This window comes from Phalaenopsis equestris, unplaced genomic scaffold (assembly GCF_001263595.1).
Source record: "Phalaenopsis equestris unplaced genomic scaffold, ASM126359v1 Scaffold000146, whole genome shotgun sequence".
Classification (NCBI taxonomy): Eukaryota; Viridiplantae; Streptophyta; class Magnoliopsida; order Asparagales; family Orchidaceae; genus Phalaenopsis; species Phalaenopsis equestris.
Genome location: NW_018164588.1, coordinates 41,743 through 68,619, shown reverse-complemented (window position 1 = coordinate 68,619; position 26,877 = coordinate 41,743). Strand labels below are relative to the sequence as shown.

The 26,877-nt window shown below is 35.3% G+C and overlaps 2 protein-coding genes across 2 annotated transcripts; one reads left to right on the top strand and one right to left on the bottom strand.

Moving 5' to 3' along the window:
• Positions 1–7,646: 7,646 nt before the first annotated feature.
• Positions 7,647–19,101, bottom strand: LOC110021795 (pentatricopeptide repeat-containing protein At3g62470, mitochondrial-like). The gene is made up of 2 exons (XM_020720435.1): positions 17,517–19,101; positions 7,647–7,819 (listed from the first exon to the last, which is right to left on the bottom strand). The coding sequence occupies exon 1, from the start codon at positions 18,978–18,980 to the stop codon at positions 17,547–17,549; it is 1,434 nt and encodes a 477-aa protein (XP_020576094.1). The 5' UTR covers positions 18,981–19,101; the 3' UTR covers positions 7,647–7,819; positions 17,517–17,546.
• A 4,302-nt stretch (positions 19,102–23,403) lies between these two features.
• Positions 23,404–25,040, top strand: LOC110021787. Its single transcript, XM_020720428.1, has 3 exons — positions 23,404–24,141; positions 24,241–24,434; positions 24,516–25,040. Exons 1-3 carry the CDS (start codon positions 24,031–24,033, stop codon positions 24,820–24,822), a joined length of 612 nt encoding a protein of 203 aa, XP_020576087.1. The 5' UTR covers positions 23,404–24,030; the 3' UTR covers positions 24,823–25,040.
• Positions 25,041–26,877: the final 1,837 nt, after the last annotated feature.

The following is a 26,877-nucleotide window of genomic DNA, read 5'->3' as shown; positions in this document are numbered from 1 at the left end:
AAAAGGATTAGAAGAAAGAAAAAAAGAAAAGAAGCATTAAGCTTTTCCTCTACCACAAAAAGATAAAAGAAATAAAAAAATAAAAAATTATTATTATTTAGTTCAAAGCATTACAAGCAAGGTTTTAAAAATAAGAAAAAAGCATAAAAGTCTCTTTATTATGTTTATGTAACTAATATATAGCCCCAGACTATCATTTGTTTCCACTTTAGTCCCTAGACTATACAAAATTGATCCCAAATGACCCCTCGGGTTGCAGAATAATAAAATTGTTGAAAAATGTAACATCTTAAGTTAATTTTTTGGATATTTTTGTGATGCGGGGCTCTCCCGCATCCGTCCTAGATGGATATGTAAAGCACCAAACCGGGCAATCCCACTCTATTCTCTTGATCGGATCAAATCCTTTGGCCTCTAGGGATTGGGTCGACCACATTGGGTCTACTTTTCCTTAAATTTGCTTTGAGATTATATATATGTTTGCATTTGAACTGGTTGGAACAGTTTTATGTTATTATATGATATTTTGAGATTTTCACCCAACTTTCTCACCTTTTTAGTGTTATATATGATTCTCTCTCAAGTGATGTGAATGTAACTTGATCGAGAACAGATGGTGGATCTTCCTCAACGTTCGGCCTCATTGATATTAATATCGGTTGGTGTTTCCTTACTGTTTTACAGCCAGACAGTGGCCAAAACCCATTTTTGCCTCACAATCCTTGACATTTTCTCATATTTTGCTAGTGTATCATTCTGCAAACATCCCCAGCACTTACCTTGATTCACTCATACCTTCAAGGAACCCTAAAACGATCTCATTTTGGTAGTTCAAGTCTTAGTACATTTTCCTTATATTATTCTATACCAATAGACGGGTTTCAATATCCTTTGACTATGCTCGCTGCTCCAACCACTCAATGCCACAATATGCTAGGTTTTTGTAAACTGTCGTCTAACTTCTCTCATTAGTGGTAATTAGAAAAAGTGTAAGTATTATTATATTTTCTTAAAATACCCTTCTTCTACACCTTATGTGATAATTAACCCCACTTTTCACAACTATAACTGTGATTTTAATAGATGGGCCATTTGGGTTCAATTTTGCATAGTTGTGCGACTAAATTAGGAAAATGTGATACTCTTCGACTAAATTGACCACATACAAATAATTACATATTATTTTGAACTTTTTAATTAAAAACTTTGTAGCAAATATATTAATAATAATATTCTATTAACGATAAATTAATTGATAATATTATCATAACCTTATATCAATGCTGATAATCACAATTTTAAATTTTCATCATGATTTCATAATATAAATAAAATCTTAAAATATATATCTAATTAAAACATTAACTATTAAAAGACAATTAGTGAATAAATATCAATGAAATCAAATATCAAATATTTTATCACTAATCTCATTATTGTAATCAACATTACTATTATCTCAACTATTTGGGTTTGCATGCGATTCAAAGTCTAAAAGTCAAGAAAAATGCAATATATTTGTGTTAATATGATCACTTTGTACTTGTAAAATTTTGAACTTTAAAATATAAATTTCAAAAATGAGTGTTCCCCAAAAGCTAAAAATCTAACCTGATTGTGGTTAGAAGTCAAGTTTGTTAGGACATCATGAAAGTAGTATTCTATAATTAAGCATACTTCGGTGAAAAGTAGGCAGAGTTTGACCAAGATGTTACCAACCAATGACTAAACTTGATTATGGAGAAAAGTGTACAAGGGCTGGCAAAACATTGCCCATAAGTACTGCGCAAAACTTAAACTTCTTATTGTAAAAGGTGAGCAAGGTTTGACGAGTGATGGGATGTTGGTGGATATGTTATTTGTGAATTGGCTTATGTTCTTTGTAGTGATAATGATGAAGAGAGGCCTTTGGAAGGGTTAGGATGTTGCTAGTGGTAGGTTTTCTCGAAACTCAAAATAATTTACAGATCGTGGCCTATTAAGAGTTATTTTGTAAGGCTAGACTATATGTAAGGCTCAAGATTAGCATAGATGCTGTATCCCAATCTATCTGTGGTTCTGCTCAGACCTTACTGATCAAAGGAAATAAGAAAAGCCAGAAAAGAGATCAGCTGAAAAAGAAAATACACAAAATTTGGCTCAGAATGCTACCATGAAAGAAAGGGGAAAAGGGGCAAAAAAGATCAAACCTTGGGCTCTCCTCAGGATCCTATATTTATAGATTAAGATCTAAAGTGCAAGCGCTAAAGAGAAGACAACAAAATGAGCAAAACATGTATAAAAAGGATTTAAAAAAAATAAAAGACATGTAACCTTGATAAAAACTAGGACAAAGTTATTGACTTGCCAGAGAAACTGCTACATCTCTTAGTAGATCGGAGTACATCTCTGATAGTAAACGATCTGTTTGACCTGGCTAGCCTATAAGAACTATTATGAATGGCGATGGAGCCATCCTTAAGCCTTAGTGGATGCTTCCTCTGATAAACACACAAGCTTTACCCATCTAATTTGATGATGCGGGCCGCCTTATGCCTCAGACGCGACCAAAGTCGCAAAGGATTGATTTGGTCTGAGCTGATCCAAGCCAAGGAGGGATCGACTGGTTCTTCCAAGCATGGGGTTCCCTCCTATTCGGAATGGGGCCAACTCCTCTTTAACCTAGATTTATATATTATTTGTTATATATTTAGAGCAATTTTTGCTTTCAAATTTTTTATCAGGATAGCTGTCAACGTCCAATTTTCCCTTCAAGGGTAATATTTGAAGGCAATAAGACGCTCCGACTGTAACTCATCTTGTGGTGGTGTTTACCTATCTCTCCTTGCTTCCCATAGCCTCTCCAATGTCGTCGTCTTAGTCACAGCCATCACGGAAACAACACCCTTTGTAGTTCCTTACAGCCGACCATCTCTCCCAGCCAACTCCACCTCACTATCATCCCCTCCAATCATCTTCAACATGTTGCCGCCCCACGAGAAATATTTACGTACGGAGAATGCACGCAGTTCTCAGTGCAAAATCCCCTCACAATAACTTCTCAATAACCTCTATGAAGTGTATTGAGGGGTTATTACGAAGTTATTTCGGCATTATTTAGAGTCAATACCCTTCGCAGTTACACTTTCAGATTTTCTCTGGTGTTAGGTTATTAAGTGAAAGTGTAATCGGAGGATATTGACTCTAAATAATGCATAAATAACTCTGCAATAACCCGACAATACCCTTCGCAGAGGTTATTTAGAAGTTATTGGAAGGGGAATACGCACGTAAAGCTGCGTGCGTTCTCCTTATGTAAATATTTCTCCATCTAGTCACCACCTACTTTTTGTCGCCCCTTTCTAGCCACCTCCTTTTTTGTTATCAGCCCATCCAACCACCCACACAATTTCTACCACCCCTTTCCAAACCCCTCTCTATTTGCTGCAACCCCCCTTCCCAGGCATCTCCAACCTACTTTAGTTATTATTTCTCCTTAAACAACACATTTTCATCTTCACCCTTAGACCCAGTTGAGTTGTGTCGTATCTTTGTTATTTCCTAATTCTAAGAGTCTCTAACTGTAATCACTATTTATTTTTGAGTAATAATATTTGTTTTTCCTATTGCGGTTTGGGAAACTCAAGCCTAGAGTAGATGAACCATTCCAAATCCTCAAGAAATTGAATGTCAAAGCTTACAAGGTAGATTTACCAAAGAATTACAACATCTCGACTACTTTAATATGGCAGACTTGACTTCATATTACGAAAACACGGAAGCTTCAACAAATGAGGTTAAAGCTCCTTCAATCCAGAGAGACTACGCGGGGCGCTTTCTGCCCCAGACGTACAAAGTCGCGCACGAGACAAAAGTCGCACAAAATTAATTTGGTTTGGGCCAAAACGAGCGAATGAGGGACTAACTGGTTCTTTCAAGCATGGAGTTCCCTCCAATTCGAAGCGGGACCCACTCTTTTTTTACCCAAGGTTGTATTTAAGGCAATTTTTGCTTTCAAATTTCTGTCAGGATAGTCTTCGTCATCTAGTTTTCTCTCCTAGGGTTGTATCCGAAGGGAAGGTGCATCGGTTGTAATGTCTCGATGTAGTGTTTATCTATCACTCCCTGCTCCCACAACCTCTCCTCTGTTGTCGCTATCGCTATAGTCGTCGTTGATGTATAATCAATTTTAACCCCCCCCCCCCCCCCCCACCACAAAAAAACATTGTTGTTCCCTGCAGCTACCTTCCCTCCCAACCAGTTAAGCCTCATTGTCAGCCCCTCCAATTATCTCCAGTTTGCTATCACCCCATCTAGCCACTCACCTACTTGCTGCCGCGCCATTCCAACAACCTCCCTATTTGTTGTCGCACTTTTTTAGCCACCTTCATTTGCAATTGAGCTATACAACCGCACACCTACTTGTCTTTGACCCTTTCCAGGCCCTCCCTATTTGTTGCAGGCCCTTTCCAGCCGCCTCTAACCTACTTTAGTTACTATTTATTCTTAAACTGCAACACCTTCGTCTTCATCCTCAGCCCTAGTTGAGTCGTGTTGTGTTTTTGTTATTTCCTAGTTCCAAGAGTCTCTGATTGTAATCACTATTTGCTTTTGATTAATAATATTTGTTTTCCCCATTGTGATTTGGGTTGAATCCGGCATCACTTAACTAGAGAGTTAATGCTAGGTCTGATTCGATGAGCTAGTATTGAACTCGGCTTGATGAACCAATCCCCTTCGTCGTCCTTTTAGACAAATCTTCCATATGGGTGTACAGTGGAATTGTTGAGAGAAGGATGCTGTATTTGGAATTATAGATGGGAGAAGGGTCATTCAAGGCTTTCAAAATTATTGAATTTTGTACTAGAACTTTGTTTTAGAGGCGAACATGAGAGGTATTCTTTTACAATTTACGACTATGTTCAGAGCTAGCTAGGGTTTACAAAATTATTTAAGGGCTTAGAAGAGAAAATAGAGGAGGAGCTAGTGTTAAGGTTATTGTGACGTGGGGTTGGGTGAGCCAGCCGGCCCAAATCCCAAAAGGACTGAGTGACACTGCAGCCAGCCCCTCCCCTAACTTCCTTTCCTGTTTTTTGCCTTATTGGAGCCTTTTTATTGCTGTGTGAGAGAATTAAGGTTAAGATTCTCCCTTGGAGTTGTCTTCTCCCTTGTTAGGGTTGTATACGACAACGAGTAGTGCTTCGACTATATCCTGCTCCAAGGTGGTGTTGTATCCTCACCTATCTTCTTCCCTACCTCTTCTCCTTCACCTCCCTTAGTCATCGGCCCACCCCATCTCCTTACAATTGCTTTGCCGCCCCCTTCAACTACCGCAAGCCCGTTGCCCAATCCCCCCAATTCACCCCTGTTATCTCTTCTCCTGCAGCGGCCATTACTGTTCAGCCTTACCGGCCACCCTCCTACATCCAGCAGGCCCCTAACAATAGCTCCTTGTTGTCTAGCCCGTCCCTCCATCACCCAGCACCCATCCCCCTTACTTCCCTGCAACTTTCCTGCTGCCCCACACTTCTAACCCTCAAACCAACCACTAGCCCTCCTTCCAACCTACCCTAAAACCCTAAACCATTCCCTTTCCCCTTGCCGCTTCGTCGAAGCCACCACCACCCTCGAATCCTTGCTTCTAACCGTAGTCGTAAATGGTTGTTGTTATGTCGTGTTCCTATTTTGAGTTGTTTGTAATCCTAATTCAGTTGTTAATAAAAGTTTGTTTTTGTTTCTGCTGATTTCTGAGCAAGTTCCAACATCATATTGTAACAAGAAAAATAAAATTTCTCACATAAAGAACTGATCTTCATCACCATGCCTAAAATAAAAAAAAAAGAGAGAGAATATCCAATAAAGTCAAGTTAATTCAAGCTTGGTTTCAATAACTCAATAATAATCTATTTATAAATTATGTAATGTTTAAAACCAAGTTAAAAAAGAGTCACCTAAAAATTGAAACCAAGAAACAAAGACGAGACTCAAGCACTTAATTTATGAAGGACCTTTTTAACTTGGATATGACCATCTTGTAATATTGCAAAATCTTATACCAAACGTTCAATTGTGGACTTTTCTTACATTTAAAAAAGAAAAACCATCTGAAACAATCTTGTGCATAAGGATATTCAACCAATCTTATACAACCACCTTATAATTAAAAAAACAAAATAAATTATTGAATTGAAATAATAATTTTATGCAAGATGGTGGTACTTTATTTATGCTCTTCACAAGCTTGTGCACTCCTAATATTTTGCACCAGCTTCATTGGAGCACAAAGAATTCTACACTAAAGAGTTAAAATCAACTAGTATCCACTAAGTTTGATGCAGTTTTCTTAAAAAACTTCCCTATTCATCCAAATATCTGCCAAAGTTGGTTGACTTTTCCATATATATAGAAAATTTTGTAGCTTGTTGACCTCACTTATGATTGAGGGAAAAAATGAATCGAACATCTAGCCTTCCTTCTAAACTTATCATTATTAGTGCCTTCTAAAGTCTAAAGAGGCTTACCTAACTCTGCCTGACCAAATTAATTCCAGGTGGCCACCAAATGGCCTACTTAGTCTCACTAAGAGTTATTTGAGCCAAATCCTATATTTTCTCTAAGGAGTAAGGTCCAATCATTACTAAATATTTTTAGGAACTTATGAAACTCTCTTTAATTCATCCTTAGGTTTGAGACCGAGTAGTATAGGGGTAGAACTCGACTGCCCACTTTCAATTTTCTTCTAACGTATATAGCGGTATCCTGCCGCACTGACCTCTACATATTAATTTAATGTTTGCTTTGGTGTGCTTATTTTTTGTGAAATCAGTTTTTTTATTTTCTCATGAGTTTCTTTCTGAGACTGTTTGTGCTTGTTTAAAGTCTATTTTTTATTTGTTAGGCTCCCACAATAAGTTAAATTTTCTACTCGAGTAATAGCTTGAACTAGAAATTCAAATGAACTAAATTTAAAACTTGCAAGCTTAATCAATAAAATCAATCAGAAATCTTAAAAATAATAAAACCATTTGCACTTGCATACCCATAAAGAAGCATCTAAACGAACTACAAGTCTCAATTTATTTTAGACTAAATTTAAGGGCCCACTAAGAAAATAGTTCACCTCTTAGGCATTTTCATGATCTTTTATTATTGTGATTTCAATATTAATTTTTTAATAAAATGATCAACTTAAATAAAAAATTAATCTCAATTCTCAAAACATAAAGCAAAACTATAGAATAGTTTGAAGTGCAACTGAACTTCTCAATATCTGGTGCTTCATACATCTTTTTTGGATTCCAATAATAAAAATTATTCCAAAATTTGATCATATCCCAACAGAAATTCTAAATTAGCAATCTTGAAATCCAAAATGTAAAATCAATAGAAACACAAGGGCCACCATTTTAATCAAGAGTAGGAGACGATCTCTTTTATGATGTAATTAATTATAAGAGTTTGTCTTTATAGGAAATTTGTACCCCAAAATAAAATAAATCATGTCATACCCAGATAAAGCATGAAAAAAATCTCTAGCATCATAGACCGAGTCTTGTAAGCTTTATTTTGTGATTAAATCAATTAATGGATAGTATTTTCATCTCTCGATGTGATATATTATTTTTTATATCAAATTTTATCATAAAAATGAGAAATTTCAACTCCTATGTGGCCCACATTCCTTAGCAAGTGCATCTTTTTATATTGAAACTTCATCAATTATCATAACTTCAACCTCAAAGAAGTTTGGCTGAGATGACATATGTTATTGGTAATCATATTATCAAGCAAAAAAGTTAGCAAGTCCTGAGGACATGAAACTCCTTGATACGGCAAATATCTGCAAAATAAAAAAAAATAAATAATAAACATACTAAGCGGTAATGTAAGAAAATACAAGTAGGACAAACCAATGATACTAAACAATTAATCACAATTTACACGTAAACTCTTCCATTAATTAATAAATCAAGCACAAATAATGAGGCGCCAATAAAGATATGGTCCAACTCAGAACACATTCTACATAAATCTTATAGCAAAATTATGGTCTTATTCCAATTATAAATCATATGGATCTCATCGCAAAGCAAAAAAATTTCATATATTCTTTCATGGCCTCTAAGAGCAGAAAGATCTCAGAGATGAAGCATCTAACTCTTACCCTTTAATCAATTAGAAGACCAAAATATCCTTCAACCAAGGGTTTTTTTTCCATCTGAGCAAATCTCATTAAGAAAATATATCCATATACCATTTATCTTGTAAAAGTACTAAACAAACTTTTACACCCAACTCTTCAAAAACGACTTATGAGGAAATGCAAATGTTTTCCAACACTCATTCCCAACTCAAAGGACACAGGGTTATCCTCTAATCCTTGCCCTTCACCCCAAGAGAAATCTCTATTTTGTGAGTTTCAATTATATTCAAGTTCAAGTTCAGTTGTTGCCTTGAGCATTAAAATGTCTTCTTATGACAAAATCTCCACGTTGGCCTATTGATCTATTGTTATAATAGAGATCATTGAATTAACTTCAATTCTTGAATTACTTAAAAATCCTTGGGAAAGGTGACAGAAGATGGCACTAAAAAATACTTGATATGTGATGTGCATAAATAGTATGCTCGATTAGCAATATCAAAAATAAAATACTACAACATAATTAGAGGAAGTAGAATTATTATGGGTAGGAGTTGACGATTCAAGTAAATGATTCATAATCTCATATATTTTCATTGGAATTCAATGCACTAAGTTGAAACTATGTAGTGATGAGCTAGACCTAATAGACTATTCAAAAAATTGGTGAACACATTTTGGTTATGTTTGCATGTTTGACATGAACTAGAAAATTAAGATAAAAATTGATCAACATGATTGCATTCCAAAGGAACACAAACTTTCAGATATGCATCAATTCTCCGAATGAAAAAAATCACTGCCTTCATAATGAAATCTTTCTTAAAGTCCTCATATCACAAACCTGACCCGGAACTTGAAATTAATCGAGACAAGAACAGAAGGTCAGACAGTGAAAATTAATTCACTACTATTTTATTTCTATAACTAACATTTTGATATTCAAATAATACATGAAAGAGGTACTAATGAAAGCAATTAAAATTAAAAAGTTAAAAATTTGTACATTTTCATTTGTTGTTCTCGTCTTCTATACAAATTTGTTCATCTTATAGAAATTCCTAAAACCTAAAAATAATATTAAAGTAACATAATGAGTTATCGAGTTATCTAAAGAAGATAATTCAAGAGTAATCACACTTCTAAATTACAGTAGCACAAAGAAAAAAAATTCAATATGCATGCTGGCCTTTTATATCTTTATAAAAAATCTTACAATACGTTATTCTTTTATATTTTTATTAAAAAATTGATAATATGTTAGTTCATGTATCAATGACATTTTCTAAATGAAAATACTCTAGTCTTTTAAATGTATTTACTTTATCTTAACTTTACTTTATAATATTTACATACATACCCATCTCTGTAAGGAACACTGTCAACAAAACCTAACACACCCTCGGTCAACATTATCCCGTCGGCACAGCGGTTAGCGATGTAAACATCGCAATTGTCTTGGGTGGAAAAACACTTACCTACCACCTGACTGATATTATCTCGTTGGCATAGCAGTTAACAATGTAAACAAATTATCTGGGGAGGTAAGCTCTAATCAACTCACCTCTGGCAGATAATATCTCGTCGGCATAACGGTTAGTGATCTAACCATCACAATTGTCTGGGTTGGTAGAAAAAAATTCTACGCGCACGGGTACATTGACATCCCCTGTCTGTACCATTAGAGGGTGAAATTCTCCTCTGAACGTGTAATACAAGCATTCATATACAAGTTATTTCATTCTTCATAGCATATATTACATTAAAACATATTCATGTATAGAATAGCATGTATATCTACTCTGTTGTGCAACTATTCATTATGCATATCTCTTGTATTATGCATGTCTTTTATATATTTTCTGTCATACAGAACTTTTCTATCTAATAATAAGAAGAATCTACTGTAATATAAATCAAATCGAACTAAAATATACAGATAAATCAACATACATTTTGAAATAAAAAAAATTACTGAAATTTAGTAATGTAATTACCCACCTCAATTGTCACGTTAAATTCTTAATATTTTGGTAAGTAACAAAATATCACGGTAACTCTAATGTTGAGTTTAATTATCTATAAAAAATAACATTAACTTTAAGATTTCAATTTCTCATTAATTAAATTATTCTTCTTAAATTAGGATAGAATTATTTACCTCAATTTATGGAGCAGTCCAACGACGATCTTCTACATGCATGCCTCGAACTTGCCCCCTCAGGTAAACAACCTAGAATTTGTAAATATCTTAGGATTTTATAAATTTTCAGCTCATAAAGTAATTTAACCCAAAAAGTAATATTCTTACCTCAAATAGTTTTCTCGACACAAATTCGCCTTTTCGAAGTTACCAAAAATTCTTTCTTTTTCCTAACACTTCAAATCTTCTTTCTCCTTTGTTGATGTTATGCTAAAATCCTCACCGAAGCTACCCAAACACTTTCGAGACTTCTAACACAAGTTCGGCTCTTCTGACGGCTATCGAAAAAAAAAAATGATGCAAAATCCATCGCATATGTCAAAATGGAGACAAGAGGAAATGAATTTCTAAAATAGAGTGAAATAGGGATCACCACTCACCAATTTTATCCCGGAACTTTAAATCGTGCTTTGCAGCTTCGATGATTGTCACTCGACCCATAGCACAAGGTCGTCGTTCTTCTCACTAGAATTCGCAGGATGTTTGCGAGATCGAACAGGGAGGGGAATCAAAAGGGGGAGAGGAACGTGACACTTAACTGAGAGGAAGGGGAGGGGGTTTCAAAGCTTTAGAATAAGGATCCCAGCCCTTCGACCGAGACCGTAGGCTTATTATCACTAGTAAGGCGGCGACTACAGTAACAATGTGGGATTAAGGATAATTACGGGTTTAAATAAATTAATTAAACTCATTAATTCTAATTTTTATATCTTCAAATCTATTCAAAATTTATATATATTATATATATTGAATTGATTGATTTGACGCATAGAATCTTTTAGAATTGTTTTGATTGAAAGCCAAGGGATCCGAAGTTTGGGGTATTTTTCAGTCGCTAAAATTTTTTATCAAATTTCTCAAAACTTGGTTATTACACCTCACCAATTATAACATGGCACCACATAATCAAAGGCAATAAAAATCAAGTTTTGATGGTGATTATGTTGATGCATATTATCACCATGGTAGATATCCTAATTCACATTATTCAAGCAAATATTATGACACCTATGAACATTATGCTTCAATAAAGATGGATGGATTATACGTGTTGTTTGTTAGAAAAGATCACCATATAAATCATATCATAATTGTGTAAATGTATATGTATACCATCAACATTCATATGAAATTAAAATGACTTTTATTATGTTGAATGATCTTCTCTAACAACCTCCCAAACATCATGTTCTCATTCATGTGATCGAGAAACTTTACTAGGATTTTGATTCAATTCTTCATTTCACAAGCTCGATTATTATGTTATGGACAAAACACTCATCATCTACACCAGTAATACTTGCATCCCATAAACAACAGACGCCCAATAGCCCTAATCATTCTTACAAGCTTCACTTATTCCACTAACCCATGCAGTCCAAAAAAGCTATGCATGTCACATTAGATTGCCATGACCAACACTCCCCCACCTAGTATACCAATTTTAATGACAATTTTGATCAATTATTAGAAACCAAACATGAGATTGAGCGTGATACAGTGCCCAAAATTTAGTTCGAGATCATGTTTGAGTTACACTCTAATGTCATGTTCCTCCATTACATTTTAAAGTTATAGATAAAATAAGTTCTGCAGTTCCATTTGTTCATTATTGCTCCAGATCATCCACTAGTTATAATGCAGCCTATATCTACAAAGGTTCATGTTGAGGAGCATTGTCTTTTTCTATTTCATCCAAATATATTGATTGTCTACTTCTAACTTCTAAGAGTGAGTAGAGCTCTTCATAAAATCAGTTCATCGTTAACTTCTCCATGGACACCAGCTTGGACACCAGCTCATAAAAGAGCATACACTTATTCGACTCTATGAGGAAGAGTTTTTCTTTTTTTCCTTTTTCAACTCTAAGAGGGAGAGTTGTTACCACATTATATGAGTTAATGCAAATCAGATTGATTAAAAGATCACAAATATAAATCTTATTTCAACATATTACAAAATTTGATGTTTCCTCCCCTTCATATGCTCTAACTTTGATGTGGGCCCCACACACTGAATCTTCATTCAATCAAAGCTCAAGCTCATAGTGCACACTGTTGAAATTTTATGAATATTCTTTAGCATCTTCTAATTTAGTATTTTATGTATTTAGAATATAAAATTATTGGTATATTATAATTCATGTTCCCTTCTTTTATCACGGGGAGTTATAGTTGATTTTATGTCTTCGTAATGTGGAAGTCATACCCTTTATTTATCTTGTAATTGTTAAGAGATTGAAGAGGAATAATTTTTTTTTCCTTATCTAAAAATTACATGGTATCAAAGACACCGACGGTACCCTAACCGAGTGGTCGCATTCGAAGTCATTCAATCATGTGTCGTTTACTAGGTCGTCTAGGTGTTCCGCTGTTGCGAGCGGTTTTTCCTCACTCTGATTCTACACGATACTAGTAAGAGTACAACTATCCGCTTGTGTGAGGCTTCTTTGACTGCTCTAGCCCTATACTACTTCTTCCCCTGCCTTCATGCGTCTCCTTCGAAGACACCGCCTCCGCCTGTATTTTTCCATCTCGACAACAGGTACAAAGCAAATCTTAATGGAAATATGTTGTTTCTTTGTCCAATGAAGTTGTTGGTTCCTATTTTTGTAGTTGACAACAAGGTCAAAGTTGTGCAGAGAAGTAAACGGATCATGGCATACAGGACTTCGTGTCATTCCTCATCGAAAGCAACGATCAGAATCGCAACAGAAAAGAGTTTCAAACCGCTTATGCAGGAAATTGAATGGATTGCCGCGTAAAGGAGTTTCGCGCCCTGCTTGATCTGAAACAAAAATCAGAATTGCAGTATAAAGAAGTTTTGTGCAGCTTAACTTATCGGGATCACGGTGTTCTTTCAAATTTTGAAGATATCTTACAAAATAACAATGATGGCGTGAGTTACAAATAATTCTACGACATCCACTGGTTCTAGTCACTCTGAAACTACATCTCCTTGCCTTTCACTAGTATCAACTGAGTATTATCCCCAGAACTTATCACCGCTACGATAAAACTCAACAGGCACAACTACCTCGGGAGAACTCAATCTATAAAATTGGCGATCAATATGAGAGGAAAAATTGGGCATTAAACCGAAAAAATTTTAAAATATACTGTTGGTGATTCGAATTTGAAAAATGGTAGTCCGAAAATTCTCTGATTATGGTCAAGCTCATCAACTCCATGGAACCTACCATAAGAAAACCACTTCTATTCATTCCCACTGCTCCAGATATTTGGAAGGCTGTTCGAGATCTCAGTTCAGACTTGAGAATTCTTCATAAATTTTTGAGTCGAAAACTCAACTTTAAAAATCCAAACAAAATGATCGTAAGGTTACCACGTATTACAATGAGTTGATAACATTATGGCAAAAACTTGATCAATGTTATGATGACATTTAGGAGAATGCAAATGATGATGCTCGTCACAAGAAACGAGAGGAAAACGACCGGGTCTATAAGTTCTTAGTTGGTCTTAATCGAAGTTTAGATGAAATTCTAGATCGAATCCTTCATAGAAAACCTTTACCCTCAATTTGAGAAGTCTTCTCTAAAGTTATGTGAAATATCCAAAAGAAAAATTATGTTGTGCAACACTAAATCATTTGGTAACATGAACAGGATAACTCGACTCTTGTATCAAAATAGATTGATAATGACAAAGTAGGAGAAAAAAATATGGTGTAAGCATTGCAAAAAGCATCGCACACAAAGGAGGTATGTTGGAAGCTTTATGGAAAACCTGCAAATTAAAAATCAAAATCAAAGCATGAAAGTCAAGCTTATCTAGCCTCTGAAGAAACTCAGGAGCCGTCTGTAACTCTAATGTGATCCCTTTTAACAATGAGCAATTAGAGCACTTGTAAAAATTATTTCAATCTCCAAAACTATCCCAGACTCAATCTTGCTCTCTAGTACAAAAGGATAACTCTCTGGTCACTGTTTTATTAGGTGTTATTCCTAATTTTGATAATTCTTTAATAATTGACTCAGAGGCAATTGATCATATTATTGGTTCTAAATCATCCTCTACTAATAGACCTTGTGTAGGCAACAAAAAGATTAAAATTATTGATGGTTCTCTCTCAGTAATTGTTATGATAAAAATTATCAAAATCTCATTGTTAACCCTTCGTGATGTTCTTCATGCTCCTAATTAATCATTTAACTTGTTGTCCATCAATACCAAAGTAACTTATATCCTTTTTGTCCTGATTTTCAGGAATTTCCTGACTATGGGGAGAATGATTGACAGTACTAATAAAAATATGAACTCTATTTTTTTTAAGATGGATTTACCTTGAATAGCCAATGTCAAAGTACTAGTTGTAAGACTATTTATGTTTCGAAAGACAACGAAATTATATTATGGCATTATAGGTTTGGTCATCCCATATTTTATTATCAAAAATACTTGTTTCACAAATTATTTCAGAATAGACATGTTGTTTCAATGTAAATTGCATTAGTTTGCTAAGCATCATCGTGTATCGTTTTGTCCACAAATATAAAAATCTAGTACACCATTTAATTTAATTCACAAAGATATTTGGGGTCCTTGTAAAATCCTTACACACTAAAAAAAAGGTGTATGTGACTTTTATTGATAACCATATTAGATTAAGTTCGAATTATTTAATTAAAGAAAAATTTGAAGTAGAAATAATTCTAAAAAATTTTTACACCATAGTAACAATTCAAATATTACGAAGTGATAATGACAAAGTGCATTTCAAAAACATTTTGAGTCAATTCTTTTTTGAAAAGAAATAACTCATAAAAACTCTTATGTCGACACTCATAAAGTAATAAATTGGCCGAAAGAAAAAAACAAACACTTATTGAAAGTAGCTCAGGTTATGTCATTTACCAATCAGGTACCTAAATATCTTTCGAATGAAATTGTTCTCACTTCTATATCTCATAAATTAAATGCCCAATAATGTTTTAAAATTTAAAAAACATATTTCGATGCTTATCAAAAATTATTTTACAAAAACTAGCTCCAAGATTCCCAATCTCTAAGGATATTTGGGTGTGGGTGTATTGCTTTCTTTCACAATGATAATCAAGGAAAATTTGAACCCTAAGCCAAAAAATGATGTTAATTTATTAAAATTAAATGAAAATATGACACTCAATAGGACGTAATGGACAAAAAGGATTTATGTAGTCAACCCCACTTAGCGAGATAAAAGTTTATTGTTGTTGTTGTTGTATCTAAGATATTTTATAAATCCCTGCTTCTCCATCATTAGTGCCAAACTTATAATGTAAATCGTAAAAAATTGTAGCTTTTATGTGCCTTCACGATAGCCCAACATTTACCTAATTGACTCAACACTTAAATAAATGAACCAATGAACTAATCTCCCAATAAAACAAAATGCCTAGTTTTTCTAACCATGAATGAAACACCAAAGGCATCGTAGTCTTAGAAAAAAATGGGTTCTTCTAATTTATTTCATCATAATCCAAAGTATTCATATTTTTTTGCAATTAGTTGCTTATCAAGGTGTTTATCTCATAAATCTAAACAAGACAAAAGAGATCATAATTTAGCAAAACTTTAATTTTTCATGATCAAAGCATGAAATAGATGCTTAAATTTATCCAAAAAGAAAAAAACATCAACTCTTTTTTTTCCTTATTTTCCTCACCAGCATTCAAATTCTAGCAAGATGACGTCACAATCCAAATCAGTAAAGAAAAGAATAAATGAAAAAGCATCCCCCCACCCCCAAATAATAAATGAAAATAAAAGGCACTTTATTCAAATGTCTGCCTACTTTTGGAAAATAATGTTGACGAAAAAAGCAGTTAATAAAATTTTCCATCACTATTTCTTTTTTCAATTGAATTCAAGATTGCATTCTTTTTCTTGAAATTTTGTGGATGACCATCAATGTATTTTCACATATGATTTAAAATCTAAACATTAGCTATGCAAGGAACTCGAACGTATGATTTCACTCAATGCAGGAGTTGGAAAAATGAAAATTGCCTGACAGATCAACAACATGAACTTGTGTGCGAAGAACATGCTAGTCCATCAAAAATCCGTCTACAGAAGTGACAGACACTATGCCCCTCAAACTTCCAGTGCTCTAATCTTTCTTACTGTATAGGTTTACTACCCGTGCAACTTCCATCTGCGGTGATCAAGTTCAGGCTTTCTTGCACATGAGAATCTTCACATATGCTCAGGACTAGTAACATACTCCTTCCCATTTAACAAGTATCACAACGTGATTCCCTTCCCTCTAATCACTAATATATTATTTTGCTTTCTTAGAATTAGTGATATAACTTCTTGCATGATAAGCTATGCGCACGCAAGTTGTATACTTACATCATTCCTAGAAAGTGTGATTCTTACTGCTACAATATGCATCCATGTTCTTCTCCCTCCCTTAATAGCATTATATTTATTTTTTCCATTTCAATCTGTAAATACTGAGAGTCAAGAATTCCAAGAGAAAAATGGCATTGATACTATTGAAAACTATATTTTTTTAAGAAATCATGATATACGCTCATAGATAATACTTTAAGAAAACTTAAATCATGTCACAAGTCAATAAAGCCAAGCACATGACTGGCCTGTTTTCCACAAGCTAGCCATCTTGATCATCCCTAAATTGATCAACTAGAAACAAAAAGTAACAATTTTCTTTCTTTAAAAGCAAAAAAACTCCTTGAATGTTGCCTTCTTTCAAGCTGTGTTGGGTCGAGTTTTGTAAATCTCTAATAATTTATCTTATACCGGACACACATTTAGACTTGCTGTAGATAAAGCAATAATGCTTAATGAATTTTACCTTGGAAGCATTTCGTTTACCCACTCTTAATCCTATGCAATTCTGCATGTACTTCACTGCCTCTATGTTTTGATAATTATTATGGTTTAAACTCAATGATGCTTTTGTTAATCTCCTCTATGCAGGCTCTTCTCATCTCAATGTTGCTTATCACCTCATCTTAATAAGCATTTCCCAACAACTTTGGAGGGAGCAACTTACTTGACAATACAATATCTTAATTAAGCAATGATTACAACATGGTTGCGGATACATCTCTGGTTCAGCCATTCTTTCCCAATACCCAAACCCTTAAATCAAACTAATCATATTTAAAAAAAAAATCCCTAAATTTGAAACAAGAAGGTCAGCGATGGCACAAACCTCAATGCATCTGGTGCAACCTCACAAGTGCTACTGCTGTTTCATCTTCCTTGTAATGCGATTGTAACAGTCAAGTTTGCCAGCCTTTTGAAAGGAATTCTTCAACTTCTCAATCACGGTAAACCGCAACTCTATGCCCCTGTTAAACATATCCTCGGCATATCTCGTGGCAAAACTCAACCTCCCAAACTCTGCCAAACCTAGGAGCACCTCATTGGCAGATTCATTGTCTGGGATCATTAGCTCCTCCATGAGATAGCTCCAAACCTCAAGAGCAGCTGCGGGGTCGAACTGATCGAAGAACATCCTGATAGCAGCTGCGCAGTTGGAGGGGGTCAGCGGCTGCTCGTTTTTCTTCATTTCCCTGAAGAACAATTCAGCCTCACGAGCCCTTTTATTCCTGACAAGACACTCAAAAATAGCATTGTAGGTGAGAGAGTCCGGGAAAGCACCATAAAAGGGCATCTCATCAAGAAAGCGAAAGGCAAAGTCAATCTTTTGATTGTTGCAGAGGAGGGAGATCATCGCGTTGAACATGACCAAATCGGGGACAAGGCCACTGCCGGTTACCATGATATCCCAGAGAGCAAGGGCATGGTTGGCGTCATTGTGCTTGACGAGGATCTCAAGGGCATTACTGAAAAATCTGAGACCGGGGAGGCAGTTGTTTGATTTCATGACCGTGAGGAACTTGAGGGCCTCCTGGGGCTGGCTTGCCCGGACGAGAGTGTTGAGAAAGGCGTCATAAGCCGACATGTTGTTGGAGTTCCAGCCGACGCGGATGATCATCTCGCCGAAGGTGGTCTTGGCGCGGGCTGTGTTTCCCTCTTTCTCCCAGCCCTCGAAGAGAATGGCGAATGTGTCGGCGTCGGGGGGCACGCGGGTCTTGATGCGGTCGAAGAAGTCAGCGGCATCAGCGGTGCGGCCATCTTGGCGGCAGATAGCACTGAGAAGGGAGTTAACAGCAACTATGTCCTGCGAAACGCCGTAGCGATCCATAACTTCGAATGTCATGACGGCCTCTTTAATCTTACCTGCGGCACAGTAGGAGCCGAAGGCTGAGGCAAAAGTGGCGGTAGATAGTACGCCACCCTCCTGCTTCATGGAGCGGATGGCATCCCACATGGCATCGAAGAGAGAATTGCGGCCGAGGATGTCGACCATGAGGTTCCAAGCACGCGGGGTGTGCTTCAGTGAGCGACCTGACCAGCGAAAGAACTGAACGGCGGAGGCAGGGGAGGAATACGAGTGACAGAGGACAGCCTCCACGAGCTCGGGCACGGGGACGATGCCACAGCTGGAGAGGACGCGTTCCAGTTCCGTCGTCGGGGTGTGGGTGAGGATGTCGCAAAGTGAGCGGACGCGGGGATCGTTCGGGCCAAGGACGAACGGAGCCGGAGAAGGTTCACCACCAATGGCGAGAGGAGGAGGATGTACGGGGTTATCGGGCTTGGCGGTTGCCATCACAGCCGGCGCTCACTACTTCAGCACCTTTGAACCAGAGTCCGGAGAGGCGCGGCCGCAAAGAGAAATCCCTAATCAGAATTTAAGGAGAGAGCAGACGAATGGGCTATTTGGCAACGTTCAGGAGTTATGTAAATAATGTCTATACTGAGAATCAAGATGATGATGCTAAATAAATTATTTCTTTTTACTCGTGTTTGGGTAATGAGAATTATGAGAATTTAATTTCAAGTGATTACACATTTCTTATTAACAAAATAATATCTGAGAATTATTATGAATTTTTGAATCAAAGTTTTTTTGATAAAAATATTAAGATTTTTTTAATTGGCTCTAATAAGACGCAATTTTTTAAGAAAATTTGGCATATTATCGGGAAGATTACATTATTGTTATTAATTCCTTTTTTTCAATAGGCTTTTATCTTTATGTAATATCTTTTATAAAGTCATGATTTTACTTCTAGCTAAAAAATTTAAAATTATTCCTTTTGTTATTATTCATCCCACCCAAATTGCTTATATTAGGGATCGTGATATTACTAATAAATCATCTTAGCTAATGAGTTATTTTATGGTCTTAATTCTAATAATTCTTTTAAGCAATTTTGTGATAAAGTGGATATTGCTAAAGCATTTGATAAAGTGAATAGGAATTTCTTATTTGTTAATATGAAAATAATTGGTTTTCCTCGACTTTTATTAAATAGATTTATGCTAGCATGATTAAAGTTAATTTTTCTGTCATTATTAATAGTGAACTAAAAGGTTATTTTCCTTCATCTTCTTCTGGTTTGAGACAAAGTTGTCATCTCTCACCTTATCTTTTTGTCATCATTATGGTTACACTCTCTGTTATGCTTGAACATAATTTCAGTAGAAATATTGTTAAGGTTTCTCATTTAATCTATGCTAGTAACATTTTCATATTTGGAGAAGTAGATATTATTTTCATTAAGTTAATTACCAGTATCTTTGAAACATTCAGTAAAAACTACTAATCTTTACATAAATGATTTTAAATATGATATTATTTTTTATAAATCGGTGGATGCCTCTACTCAACCTAATATTTCTTCATTATGTGGTATTACTATAAAGTTTCTTCCTTGAAATTATCTTGGTATTACCATTAAACCTTACAAACTTATCATTAATGACCATCATTTATTTATTGATAAAATTCAAAGTTGGTTGGCAGGTTGAAAGCAAAAACTTTTACCTTTTGTCAATAAGCTTAAACTTATTAAATTTACTATTTATATTTATTTATATTATGGATTTCATTCTATGATTCTACATAAAGGGTTGAGAAACAAATTTTTTTCTATGATGAAAAAAAAAACTTGACATAATTGTTTTAGATAAAATTAATATGTCTAAACTTTATGATGGTCTTGGACTTCCATATTTAGATACTCTTAATACTATGTGTAAATCAAAAATTATTTGGAAATTTTACAATTTTAATTCTTTTTTATCACGGTGGTGTTTTAATCATTACGATTATATTTGGAATTATTCTCTTTTAAAAGTTTCTCTTTTCTCGAAAGATATAATTAATGTGCCTAAAATAATTTGATATTCTTTAGAGTTGTTCCAAATAGTCAACTACTCTTCCTTTATCTTTTATGACCTTTGATTTAATGGTTTATCTGTAAAAGAGAATTTTGGTGACACTATTTACATTGGGTTTAATATTCTTATTAATACTAAAATTTGTGATATCTTCGGTACTAATTATTGGAACTTTAATCATTTTATAAATACTCTTGATGATTTCATCAATGCAATTGATAATATTTCAATTTCTCAAGGTTATATTTGTCTTTGGAAAAATTCTTATATTTATTGTCATATGTTTTTTTTATTTCTACTTATATGAATCTTTTTCTTCTGTAGACCGGTTCAAATTCATTTGGTTTGAAGGATATGACATTAAATTTGTTTTTATTACTTGAAAAAATATTCAAATAATTCTGAAAACTTGTGATATTCTCACATTAAGGGTTTGTTTGGGGCAACTTATTTGGTGCGGTGGCGTTTTGAAAACGCACCTGACATGCTTGAGTAAAATGCGTTTTGGTAGCTTTTGTGTTTTCAAAATGCTAAAAACAGTGTTTTCACACCGCACCAATCTAGGTGCGGTGGCAGCTTTCTGGCAGCGGTCTAACTTTTCCAAGAAAATAAAAAAATGTGTAATTGTCACCGCACCTAGCTTATCATCAGATTATTTTTAATCAGTTTATCAGCAGATTATTCAATGAGCTGCAACTGCCCCAAACAGACCCTAAAAGGGATTGATATTAATAATCTTTGTGTTTTATGTTCTAATAACATAAAAAATCATGATCATCTTTTGTTTTAATGTTAGTTTTTTCATTATCTCATCAATAAATGAGTTTCTAATGAGAATTTTTTAATGCACTCTCTAATATTTTTCAATTTTTATATCACTTTGAAAATTTTTATTGTAAAATTAAGAAAATATTTCATCTTCTTGCTTCGCAAATTATTACATATTTCATATGAATTTAAAGGAATTCTAGAATATTCAAAAATAAATATACCCCTTTAGATTCTATTATTCATAATATTCATTGGATGATCATATAAAAAATAGGAAATATAAATTTAAGAGGAATTTACCTTGTATCATTGGGCTAGATAATAGTTATGTATTACAAATTTTAAGTTAGGGCTAGATATGTTTAATGTTATGTATTAGAAATTTTAAGTTTGGGCTAGATAATAGTTTCTTTTAGACGTATGTGAAGCATCTTTTGCGAATGGTTATTTCCTTGTCTCATGGTATACAAATGAAAAAATGCCTTCTTTTTGTCCTAAAATGATTGTTTCCTTATCTCTTGGGCAACCAGTCTCATGCTCTATAAATGATCCATGGATATGCTTTCTCCAATTTTTTTTTTCCTATTTGGAAATGACCTGCTTTAAATGATGGTTTGTTTAAATGGTGTCTTAGGTTGACTACTCTTAGACCATTTTCTTTCTTGGCAAATTGCATATCAGCAAGTCTGATGATTCATTACGTTTAAGGATGGCAAATTTAATTAGCTATTCAATGTTGATGAGAATTGCATCCTTTAGTAGTTTTGAGACGAGTAATGGTATAGTTCAAACTCTGCATTGTTCGCGGGGGCTTACACTTGATTTTTGCTCTTATATAAAGAAATTATTAGCAACCCATTTTGTTTGAAATATTTTGTAAAGGATGTCAAGTTATCCAGCCGTTTATTTTTAAGCATCTTATTTTGTTTGAACACCATTGCTTCTTTCGTAATGCATATATCCCAGCCATTGCAATCTAAGCATAAGTCATATTTTCCCAAATATATGCATTACGAAAGAAGCAATGGTGTTCAAACAAAATAAGATGCTTCTGGGCTTTGTGGATTTTGGCTGGGAAAATATGACTTAACGTTGTATATATTCGTAATCATAAATGAAGCTGCTTCTGGGCTTTGTGGAGAGCTATAGATGCTCTGGCATTATAGCGAATGAAATTCCAAAAGTTTGTTGGTTGCTTATACGTCTGTGGCTGTATAACAAAGGCCATTGAAGTGCTTTCTTATTTGGTTGCTTATGCATAATTGAATTTGTTCATTATTTAACAGATGTTATATGCATTTACCTATCTCGCACCTAAATTTACATATTTGCATACATAGCTCCTTAGTGCTATACGTATTCACATGTTTACTAGTTGGAATGTTTTTCATGTAAATTTTTTATCTGGCTTTACCTGTTTGTGCCTCTTTTGCATTTTGATCACTGCCTCTTTAGATGGTTATGATGAGTCATTTGACCAAGGAGTACTTCTAGATGGCCTTCTTTATATGCATTCCTACATAAACAAATTTGATCGTAAGTGTTTCTGGCAACCAAGATCCCCTGCATTATGGGTCTACTACTTTCTACTAAAGATAGATTATTCACCTCCATGTGTTGACTCTGAACCCAGAGATTTTCTTATTATAACCTTCCACAATCTTAATATTTAAGAAAACAACAACATGGAAGCATTTGTTGTAAGAATTAGCTCAAGCAATTATAGTTTTACGATAGATGGATTATCAATGGTGACTACTTGCATGAATTCAACGGTATATTTGTAAATTCTCTTTTATAGTTATATGTTGTGTTGACATGCTTTATTAATGATTTTGGAATAGAATATAAGCATATACAAAGAAATTCATTATTTTTATGCTAATCATTAATGTACAGGTTTGTACTATTAAAAATGAACTCAAGAAATTCAACAAGAGTTGAGGGTACCAAACGTCGATCGATTCTGTGATTGCAATCTATTATGTGCTGTTTTTTACAACTCGAAAAGAGTACAATGCGAGAAAAAAATTTTACAGATGTATAAAAAATTTGAAAATAAGGATTGTAAAATTTTTGTCCAAAAAATATATGAAATTATAGTTTTTATTACTAAACATATAGAGTAAAAATTTCCAAATGATCGGTCCTAGTGTTCATTTCATCGCGTCGCTAGGAGTTTTCATTCCGTGGCAATGGAACGCCACCGCGCTCATCGAATGATCGCTTCAAGGCTGAAAGCCAGGCTTGCAAGTCGAATCTTCCTCCTACTTTCATCTGCCGACCCAGTGGTGATAAAAATAATTTTTGGTTAAACCACTCCCGCAGGCCCTCTCTGATTACTCATCGCTTGCAGCAGCCGTTGACCGACTCTCGGAGGGCCTGCCGTTGTTCATTAAAACATTATTGTCATGGTGGATGCTGATTCAAATTTGGAGGCTTTTCCAGTACCCAGTCTCCTTCGCCATTCCAACAATCCAAAATACCAAGTCTGGGAGGTGATTGTTTGTTTGTCCAAAAATTCCAGCTACTACAAGTAAATGGAGGTAGTTCTCCGTACGAGGAAAACCCAAGGCCAAGCAGGGAGGAAGGAAACCATCATCCCTTTTCTCCCCACCAAGCAAAATCCATCAAGTAAAGCATCCCTATCCCAGATCTAGCGACCGCCATTTCAGCCGCTTCCGGCCAGCCCCGCCCCACAAATGGAGCAACCTGGATGCCGTGTGGCACAGCTTTTCATCTCATCGGCAGTTCTGCTTTTGGGCATGGTGGCCTTCTCCTGCTGTGTGGCTGCCGAATTCACCAAATCCAAGGTGACCGACATCATCGATCTCATCAATAGAGATTTTTTTGATACCTAATTGTCAATCGTAACTTGTCATCCATGAATTTTACGTATTCCTGATTCACAGGCTACAAGAGACTTGAAACTGGATGGAAGCCTGTGCTCGCTGCAGAGGAGCTCCGCATTCGCGCTAGGGATAACGGCGTTGGTGTGTCTGTCTGTCGCCCAGATCGCGGGAACCTCAGCAGCAGCAGCCAGAATTTGCTCCGGCAATTCCAGGAGAAGGCGATCAGCTTCGATTGCTCTTCTTGTTCTCTCCTGGTAGGCCCAATTAATCAATACATGTATTTGGATCATCATCGAAAGAGAAATAGAATGGATTAATTATGTGGCTTTGTTCAGGTTGAGCTTTGCACTGGCGGCCATCCTGCTGGGAACTGCCTCGAGCATGAGCAATAAGCAGGCATACGGGAGAGGTTGGCTGGACGGAGAGTGCTACCTCGTTAAAGACGGCGTGTATATTGGATCAGCCATCTTGGCCGTTTCCACCGTAATCTTCATCCTCGGATTCACGCTCACAGCAACAAGCCGGGACACCCTTTTCCCCACCCGCCGCACACTCCCCGATGTGGCCGGCAAATCGCATCTCATCCAATTCCACCCAAAAGACTCGGCAGCAGCAGCACCGTCACTGGCAACGCAACCATGATCGAGAGCTGCATCTCACATATCCGTTTTTTTTATACAATTTTTTGCTATTAATTGTCCACATTTTGAGTTAAAGGCTAGTCATAAAACGGGAATTGTGCTGCTGCGTGCCTACTACTATATTTGGATTGCGGCCGCAGTCATTCGAACAAGTGTAAAAATTAATGCTTTTGCATCAATACATACATACTAAATACACATCAGTCACACACTCTGAATATTTTTTGGGTCATATGCTTCTTTCTTATTTGCATCGGAAAATTAGATACTGATGTTAACATCTACACTAAACTTAATACTTAATAGCAAAATGACACTATTTTCTTCAAAACCTATTGCTGCCTTGCTTTGTGTTTGACATTGGTTGCTGATTTCAGATCTGCCAACTGTTGTTTGCTTCTGATAATCATTGAAGTTGCCACTATTATTTTGCTGCCATCATTTTTTGAGTGCTGCTACATGGCGTGTTTTTGCTATTGCTTCGGATTTAAGTTTTGCCACCATCCTCCCGCAGTACAATGATCAGGATTGTTGGACGGAGTCCTAATCCTCCTTGCTCTCTTATGACAAATGCATACATCGTTGGATGAGATAAGGCTGCTTGTGACGGATGCAAACTTCATAGTACAAGTCGATGTGATGATTCATACATAAGATGATGCAGAAGATGTCAAGAAATTTCATGCATCGATCGATTGATCAAAAAATTATTTCACCCTAAATGGGTACAAACCCATAGCAAGATTTTATCTTCACCTAAATGAGATTAAATCGTTATACTTTGACTTGAAGAAATACTGTCAAAAGATGTATTAACACCACAATGACACTAGGGAAGGCTTGGGTGGCTGACATGATAAGAGTTCCATTGAATGGGATACATAGAAGACTGGTAGAGAACTGCACAGTTTGAGATAATGTCGAGCAATTTGTGAAGTTGTAAAACATGAAGTTTTGAAATCAGATGATTATTTTGTGAGTAACTCTCAAGAAAATAAAAAAAATTTATGAATATTTTATTATTTATTGACAAAATTTAAGTGAACTTCACTCCTTTCCAATTGTTTATCTCAATTAAACCAAAATGATAGAAATGCCTATGGAGTACAAGAATCAAAACAAGAAAACAAAGGCACCATACTCGACAAGGAAGAGTTACTAACTTTTACAAGAACAAAAAGAACGGAAAAAAAGATTGCAGTGCTCTAAAACTAGCTTCCATCTTTTAGTCTAATTTTATATGAAAGATTTTCTCTTCGCCATATTTGTAAAAAGTGTAAAAGTTATTTGAAAGGGAATATAATTGCTAATGCCAAGGACAATGTTGTGCTTCTGGTATAAAAGAAAGATCTATCTCTATCTCATGTGATAATATTAAAGGATATAGTGGTTTGGTCATCCTCTATTAAGAACACATGAGAAGAATTATTCACTATGAGGATTCAGGTCAAATAAGGTATGACAAGTAACATCTTCGACACCCGTAATCATAACAACCTCACTTAATCTATTCTAGTGCACAAGTTGAGATTGAGCACCATAAATCATTCAATGTCTTATCCTTTGGATTTCTTTTAGAAGCAGTCTAAGATGAGGATTGATCACAAATACTAGTTGAAGATTATTATTAAGGATTACATTGACGAGATGCTAGACAACCCAGTTTCACTTACTATCTATCAAGCTATATTTAATTATTTATACATGCATGTTAATTATATGTATTGCCACTCCTATTTGTTGTGAAAAACGACCACAACAAAACGAAAAATGGAATGAGAAAAATTGCACGCAGAAAAAACATAAGAGTGACACACAGATTTACATGGTTCGGCAAATTTGCCTACGTCCACGGAGCTGCAAAGGATTTATTTATTCAAGGAATTACACTGTCGAGCGTCTCGACGTTTACAAGAAAATCTCTATTTTCTTCTCTCCCTTCCTCTCTCTCTCTCTCTTCCTCTCTTTCTCTTAGCTCTCAAGATGACTTGGTTTGGTCCTACTTGACTTTGCTTGGCTTGCATTTCCTTTAAACCAAAAGAGACTATTTATAGAA

Bases quoted from the DNA above. Each gene is read 5' to 3' on its own strand.
- LOC110021787 (XM_020720428.1), top strand. From the start codon at position 24,031: ATGGAGCAACCTGGATGCCGTGTGGCACAGCTTTTCATCTCATCGGCA. The intron at 24,142-24,240 runs GTGACCGACATC...CCTGATTCACAG, and splicing joins CCGAATTCACCAAATCCAAG to GCTACAAGAGACTTGAAACT. The intron at 24,435-24,515 runs GTAGGCCCAATT...GGCTTTGTTCAG, and splicing joins GCTCTTCTTGTTCTCTCCTG to GTTGAGCTTTGCACTGGCGG.
- LOC110021795 (XM_020720435.1), bottom strand. From the start codon at position 18,980: ATGGCAACCGCCAAGCCCGATAACCCCGTACATCCTCCTCCTCTCGCC.